Genomic DNA, 8,310 nt, shown 5'->3' with positions numbered 1-8,310 from the left:
TTCCTGCTCTGGGTTGATTATTTGTAATTAGCATATTAATTTCTATTGTTTTCATTTGTCCATTTATAATTTTTTAAACACACAGTGCCTTTTAATAAAATCTCATTTTTGTTGCAGTTTAAATTGGGCAACTTCAGGTTTCTGGTAGATGAATAAAGAGTTGAAGTGAATGTGTAACTCTTGTAGAAACTTTAGGAAAAACCTATGAGTTGTTTCTAGATTTTATGTTTGTTTGATTGACTTTTTTCCATGTGAAACAGGTATTTAACATGTATTTCTGGCCGCCCTATAAGTGATTGCATGGACTAGGTTGGTATTTAACTCAGAGGCAGATAGATAGATATACATGCCTCTGCCTTCTGAATACAAAGATTAGAGGCATGATTCAATGCATCCAACTTTTTCATTTTATTTTCTTTTTGTAGTTAGGAATTAGTCATTCATACAATTTTTCATATCTGTACCCTATACTGGTGACCTGTTTATGTATCCTTCATTGTTGGTTAGTAGGCATTTCTCTTGCAAGGTGATATCCCATTAAAAGAGTTCAGAAGTGACAGAGGTGAACCTCCTATTCAGTTTGCTTCTGAAGTGACTTGGTGATTAAATTATGATATCTATGTCATGGAATAAGTATGGGGAGCACCAGAATTACATGACTATACTGTCAAAGAAGTATACATTTACAGTGTTGTCAAAATCATACTTTCTGTTGAACACCTGTATGGGATATTTTAGAATTCAGTGACCTATGATGACGTGCATATCAACTTCACTTGGGAAGAATGGACTTTGCTGACTCCTTCCCAGAAGAATCTCTACAAAAATGTGATGGTAGAGACCTACAGAAACCTCACTACTATAGGTAAGACTGTATTATCTTTCATGTTTTATATAAGGGGACAACTATTCATTGGTTAATGATGCTCTTTTGTAATATGATTGAGTAATAATGGGGTAAATAAATCAGGCATGGTTGTAGGGTTTGCTTCAAATGGTAACTAAATTTTTTACAATTTTTAATATAAAACATACAATTTCTGGCATTATATTTTAGGATACAGTTGGGAAGACCATAATATTGAAGAACATTGTCAAAATTCTAGAAGACATGAGAGGTAATTTTCATGTATAAGTTGATACAAATGTACCTGTGAAGAATTTGTAATTAATCCTATATGTTTTAAACAAAAGCAACAATGTAAATAATAAAGTAAATTGATATTTATTAAATCCTCACAAAATCGTATACAGTAATTTCAGATAGGTGAACTACATTTACAAGTCATTCTTTTAAGAAAGAAAACAATGTGTTAACCTATATTACCATTTGAATCATAACACGACAAGAGCTATACTGTAAAGTTGTCAATCCATTTATCTCATATTATTCATATTATAAAAGATATACATGTTGAAAAGGTGATAAGTAGATCTCCGAAACTATCTATTATACTAATAGTCCATAGAAAAGGTAACTTAATCCATATACTTGTGGCTGTGTTAAGTTTAGTGAGGGGGCATTTAGGGTTATCAATCAAGGGGCAGCTGTTTTGGAATGGCCTTAATCCATATACCACAAGTCTATGAGGACAGAAACTCAAACTGGGTGAACTAAATGTGGAAACCTTGTATTTGTTATTCTTCCTTTACTAGGTACATCATATATTACTCTGGATACAAGCCACATGAGCATAGGGATTTGAAAAGATATAACATACCTCTCTCTCAAAACAAATAGAAAATATGTAGCAGTCCCCATGTTGAGTATACTTGTTGAATTTGATATATATGTATACAAGTAATTGGTTTTCTAGTCTCATTGTTAATATATCAACAAACTTACATTTCAGAAAAGCACCATGAGTACTAGGACTGTGTAAATACTTCTATTTGTCCTAGTTCACTTATCAAATGTAGCATCACTCGCAGTATAGGAAACGTTATGAATACAATAACTGTGGTAAAGCTCTGAGTTTTTCAGTTTTCTTCAAATACATGAAAATTCTCATACAAAAAAAGATTCTGTAATTGTGAACCATATATTAAAGATTGTTTTCAGGTATCTTCAGTGATGAAAAACAAGCCTTAATGAAAAGGAAAAACAAGATTGTAAACCTTAACATATAATTCCTCTTTAAAATAGGACTAAATTGTAAAATTAATTCATTCAGATAAAAATATTCAATAATGTATTAAATATTGTAATGCTTTCACATGTATCATTATTATTGTAGGCATGAAAAAAGTCAAACTAGAAAGAAATGTTCTGAATATACTCAATGTGTTAAAACCTTTGCACGTGACAGTCAACTTCACAGTCATGAAAAAACACATACTACATTAAAACCCTATGAAGGAAATGAGTTTGGTAATGCCGTTTCACATCATAGTCATCTTCAAATGCATAAACGAACATGCAGTGGAGAGAAATCCTATGAATGTAATCAGTGTGGTAAAACCTTTGCACATTACACTGATCTTAAAAGGCACGAAAGAATCCATACTGGAGAGAAACCCTATGAATGTAATCAGTGTGGTAAAGCCTTTGCATGTCACAGTACTCTACAAAGTCATAAAAGAACCCATACTGGAGTGAAACCCTATGAATGTAATCAGTGTGGTAAAGCCTTTGCATGTCACAATACTCTTCGAAAACATAAAAGAATCCATACTGGAGAGAAACCCTATGAATGTAATCAGTGTGGAAAAACCTTTGCATTTCAGTGCACTCTCCAAACACATACAAGAACCCATACTGGAGAGAAACCCTATGAATGTAATCAGTGTGATAAAGCCTTTGCATGTAACAGTAGTCTTCGAAAACATAAAAGAATCCATACTGGAGAGAAACCCTATGAATGTAATCAGTGTGGTAAAGCCTTTGCACATCACAGTAATCTGAAAAGTCATGAAGCAACCCATACTGGAGAGAAACCCTATGAATGTAATCAGTGTGGTAAAGCCTTTGCACGTCACAGTCATCTTGAAAATCATGAAAGAACCCATACTGGAGAGAAACCCTATGAATGTAATCAGTGTGGTAAAGCCTTTGCACAGCACAGTCATCTTCAAAGTCATGAAAAAACCCATACAGGAGAGAAACCCTATGAATGTAATCACTGTGGTAAAACCTTTGCACGGCACAATACTCTACAAATTCATGAAAGAATCCATACTGGAGAGAAACCCTATGAATGTAATCAGTGTGGTAAAGCCTTTGCATGTCACAGTACTCTTCGAAAACATAAAAGAACCCATACTGGAGAGAAACCCTATGAATGTAATCAGTGTGGTAAAGCCTTTGCACGTCACAGTCATCTTCAAAGTCATGAAAAAACCCATACAGGAGAGAAACCCTATGAATGTAATCACTGTGGTAAAGCCTTTGCACGTCACAGTCATCTTCAAAGTCATGAAAAAACCCATACAGGAGAGAAACCCTATGAATGTAATCACTGTGGAAAAGCCTTTGCACATCACAGTAATCTGAAAAGTCATGAAAGAACCCATACTGGAGAGAAACCCTATGAATGTAATCAGTGTGGTAAAGCCTTTGTATGTGACAGTACTCTCCGAAAACATAAAAGAATCCATACTGGAGAGAAACCCTATGAATGTAATCAGTGTGGTAAATCCTTTGCATGTCACAGTAGTCTTCGAAAACATAAAAGAATCCATACTGAAGAGAAAAACCTATGAATGTAATCAGTGTGGTAAAGCCTTTGCATGGCACAGTAATCTACAAATTCATGAAATAACACATACTGGAGTGAAACCCTATGAATGTAATCAGTGTGGTAAAGCCTTTGCATAGCACAGTCATCTTCAAAGTCATGAAAGAACCCATACTGGAGAGAAACCCTATGAATATAATCAGTGTGGTAAAGCCTTTGCACGTCACAGTAATCTGCAAAGTCATGAAAGAACCCGTACTGGAGAGAAACCCTATGAATGTAATCAGTGTGGTAAAGCATTTGCAAATGACAGTAATCATGCAAATTCATGAAAGAACCCATACTGGAGAGAAACCCTATGAATGTAATTAGTGTGGAAAAGGCTTTTCATGTTCCAGTACTCTCCGAAAGCATGAAAGAAGCCATATTGGAGAGAAACCCTATGAATGGAATCAGTGTCGTAAAGCCTTCACACAGCACAGTCATCTTTAAACTCATGAAAGAAGCCATACTGGAGAGAAACCCTATGAATGTAATCAGTGTGCTAACACCTTTGCATGGCACAGTTATCTTCACAGGCATGAAAAAACACATACTGGAGAGAAACATTATGTATGTAATTAGTGTAGTAAAGTCTTTGTTTATCATAGGCATCTTCAAAGATGAACTAACACATGCTGGAGAGAAACCCTATGAATGTAATCAGTGTGGTAAAGACTTTGCACTTCACAGTACTCTTCAAACGCATAAAAAAATCACACACTGGAGATAAGCTCTATGACTGTAATCAGTGTGATAAAGCATTTGCATGTATAAATAATCTAAATCATGAGGGAAAATCATACTGCAGAGAAACCCTATAAATGTATTCAGTGTGATAAAGTTTTATACTTTATATAGGAGTGAAACTTTTGTGTGCAATAATCTGTTAAAATCTTTGCATATTACAATAGATATTGTCTACATGAAAAAGATACTGAGGACTTCTTATTATAAAGTATTTGGTAAGATCTTTAGCCAAAACACTTATAATCAGCTACACAATGATTTAGGATTCTTCCCTGTATGCTGTGAATGTATTTTATTACCATTGTTTAATAAAAAAGCTAGCTGCTTTGGGCCTGTTACAGGTCAGCAGAGAGGTAGGCAGGAATTCCAAGCAGAGATAGTGGAGAATAGAAAATGGAGTCAGACTCCATGGTATCTGCTGATGAAGGAGGCAGATGCCCTTACTGGTAAATCACAAATTTTGTGGTAAAATACAAAATAATCAGAATAGATTAATTTAAGATGTTAGAGTTAGCTAATAAGAATCCTGAGGTAATTCTAGGCCAAGCAGTGTTTTAATTAATTAATATAGTTTCTTTGTGATTATTTCTGGTCTGGACAGCTAGGAAAGAACAAGAATTTTCTGCCTACAACACAAGACTATTTCTTCTATAGAAATAAATTTGACAGTGTTAACAATCTTTTCAAGCATTATGATGTCCTTTTTATACTGTTTGTACTTACAACCTAATGATAAAATGAATTTGTGAATTTATGAAGCCCTATGTGTAGGGTAAATGGGCCAATCAAAAAAACATATCCAGACCCTGAAACCAAAGCCAGTGAATTACATGATTTTGACTGTGAAACTGGAGCCAAAGAAATACATTCCGACTCTAAAACCGAGACAAAGAAACACACTTTGTTCCTGAATCCAGAGCCAATGAGAGAAACACTTGACCCTGAAACCACTCATTTCATAAGTCCTCCCAAATGATTTATTCCATCAACTTAGAAGGGTTGATTTCTCAGACTTCAAGCCTATCTGATTGCTTCATGGTGAAGAAAAACTCTGTAAGCCATTGGGTACCTTAACACCCGTATTATAGGAATGAGTGAAAATATTCATGAGTGAAAATATGTTTAAAGAGTTGTTTTAATTGTGATTATGTGATATCAGTGTGGTTTTTTTGTGGGTATGTGAATGTGCATACTGGTTTCTGATAATGTTAGAGTTACATAGGCAGACTCTCTGTCCTTTCTGTGGGTGAGCATCTCATTTGCTCTTTTCACTAAAGACATGTATACACAAAAGGTAAATAAACATTTACATTTTAGCATCTAAATTTCTTATAGTACTGATTAACATAGTACTTGTCTTTGGGGGTATTTCAGAGGCAGCCCTCCCTCAGCTAAATTCTATTTCATGTGGCTTACTCTCTTCTAAGCATTGGTTAATCCTTGATATCATCAATTCTACTTTTCTACATTGCAACTTAGTAGTGTATATACTACACAGTACATGAGACCCCATTTTCAACTTTCACAAATTAACTCCAATTGGACCTTGCACCTAAATGTCAAATGCTAAGTGCAGTACTTTTAGAAGATACTTGAAACTAGGCCTCTCTGACTTTGGCAACCTGCCTAGGCTTTGGGAGGTTACTCTAAGGCCCTGATGTATAAAGCAACAACATAGCTCTGTCTTTAATCTCAGGAATATGCTTGGGAGAACTGGTAAAGATGTGGGGCCAGGGCCTTTGGAAAAGGGTTATTTCAGATTCTCAGAACCCAAGACTTTTCACAAAAGGGTGAAAACTGTGGTTACCAGGTTCAACACCACTGTGGACTTTGTTTATAATGTTCTTGATTTACCCAATGTTCCTTTTATGCAACACTGTTTGATTAGCCTCTTCCTGAATTTGTATACTTCCTTTTAAAACCGAACCCATTGATTTACATTATCAAGAGACTTGCTGTTGAATTTGACTTATATCTCCAGCCAATCTGGGATATGTCTGTCTTTAGATTAGCAGCCAGGGAATGCTGTGCTGTATCCCTTCTACTCACCTGGTTCTGACACTCAGACTTCACTAAACAATCAGAGCCTTCACCACTCAAATGGGAGGGTTATTCCGGGTGCAAGGATTTTGGTTTAGCGCTTCCTGAAGAAATCACAGTCTCTCTCATGCACTGCGCCTTGGGCTCCCTTGTGGGGAGAGTTTTTCATCTAGGCAGCTGTAATGGTGATTGAGTGGTTGCTCTCCACAGATTGGAGGAGTGGTGGGCCAAGGTAAGTAAGGGGCCAATGTCTCCAGGACATTGTTGCATGGGGCTGCTATCTCCACGTGCAGAGGAGTAGCTGGGCTTGGCGAGCATGGGGCCACTGTTTTCAAACAAAATCCTGCTGTGGCTCTTGGCTGGGGTGGTGCATCCTCTCCTGGGTGGGCGAGAGCCAGTGGACAAACACAGAGTTAAGTGTGTTCCTTCCTTATCCTAAGTAGTTCTAAGTGATCTTTTCAACACCTTGCTGGCAGTCTCTGAATAATTTCACTGCCTGGGCTGTATCTGCACAGACCAGAATTTTGGGAGCCACAAATGATGGTGCCTTTATTGCTTGTATTGTCGCATGTGGAAAGATAACACCAAATTGGCCAAACTCGGAGACTGCTGGTCTCTCCAGTATCTTCAGAAGTTCTGCACTTTTAACGTTTAGGTTTAGGGTCCATCTGTAGTTAAGTGTGGAGCTTGTAAATGATTTCTCCTGTGTATAGTAGCATTCCACTGCTAAACTGAAGTAGAGCATAATTGATAATATAATTAATGGTATAAGAATTTACCAGTTCTTAGGAGACATTAAGTCACACAAAATAGAATTTAAGTAAGGGAGGACTGCATCCCAAATTCCCCAGAGATTAGTATACTAATCATGCCTGTTAGATATTAATATCATGAGATGCAAATGTTTGTTCACTGTAGGGCCCTGGGTCTACCCTTGCTCCTTTGGTGCATATTGAGGACAGTTTCTGGTCAGCCAGCTAAAACATCCTGTTCGTTCCTGTGCTCCCTCTGCCTCACCTGATGATTAGCTGTGGGGCATTGTTTCATCTTTGGTATGGTAATTTCCCACCTGCCTGAGAGGAAATCCTTGTGCAACAGCTAGGTATAATAGATATTCCCCAAAGTTGAATAAACGGCATTTGACTGATCTCCTTTCAAATGACCCAGGTCTCTTGTGTGTTCTTTCAGTCTCCAGGCCCTTACCTGACTCACATAGGGTACAGTGGCACGCAAACTGTACCGAGGGGATAACACAGAATCCAGTGTTACAGTTCACCAGAATTAATAAGCCATTAAGGTACATTCCTATAACAAATGAGACAACCATGATTTACAACCGGCCAAAAGACTCAATTCCCAGTCAAAGACCTCTAACATGCTTCTTAGGGGGCCATTCCAGGGTCACAACCTGTGTGCCATGAAAGTATGCTAATTCTAGAACAGCTGCATTTTTCAGTTGTTAGAAAAGCAGTTTACAGTCAATGTCCCCTAGACTGATTGAGGTGGACTTGAATCCTGTCTGTAGCCCCACAGGACATTACCCTTGCTATCCTCTTGGCTAACCACCATAAATTTTTGCACTACAAATATGCTGTACCACAGAGTTCTAAAATTATCAGTTTGAGTCATATCTTGGGGCATCCATTGCAATAAGAATAAAAGGATTTGTGTGGAACATGCTTCCCCCTTCAGACCAGAGGAGTTGGAACAGTATAATGTGTATACTGGAAGGGGGAAAAAGACGGGACAATAACTAGATCACAGAATGAAGTTTAAGGGACTGAGCTTCAGGGGTATCCATTAC

The 8,310-nt window shown here is 37.1% G+C and overlaps 1 protein-coding gene across 1 annotated transcript; it reads left to right on the top strand.

Moving 5' to 3' along the window:
- The first annotated feature begins 831 nt into the window (after positions 1-831).
- LOC148117801 (uncharacterized) lies at positions 832-3,806 on the top strand. The gene is made up of 3 exons (XM_087902076.1): positions 832-865; positions 1,058-1,118; positions 2,238-3,806. Exons 1-3 carry the CDS (start codon positions 832-834, stop codon positions 3,700-3,702), a joined length of 1,560 nt encoding a protein of 519 aa, XP_087758202.1. The 3' UTR covers positions 3,703-3,806.
- Positions 3,807-8,310: the final 4,504 nt, after the last annotated feature.

Source organism: Myodes glareolus, chromosome 26, assembly GCF_982192425.1.
Source record: "Myodes glareolus chromosome 26, mMyoGla1.1, whole genome shotgun sequence".
NCBI classification, from domain to species: domain Eukaryota; kingdom Metazoa; phylum Chordata; class Mammalia; order Rodentia; family Cricetidae; genus Myodes; species Myodes glareolus.
Note: the sequence above shows the minus strand (reverse complement) of the source record. Positions and strands in the feature narration are given on the sequence as shown.

What these genes read in the sequence shown, in the direction of transcription:
- LOC148117801 (XM_087902076.1), top strand. Translation starts at nt 832, where the DNA reads ATGGTAGAGACCTACAGAAACCTCACTACTATAG. An exon ending in CAGAAACCTCACTACTATAG is followed by an intron (nt 866 to 1,057) that starts GTAAGACTGTAT and finishes ATTATATTTTAG; the next exon opens with GATACAGTTGGGAAGACCAT. An exon ending in AATTCTAGAAGACATGAGAG is followed by an intron (nt 1,119 to 2,237) that starts GTAATTTTCATG and finishes TTATTATTGTAG; the next exon opens with GCATGAAAAAAGTCAAACTA.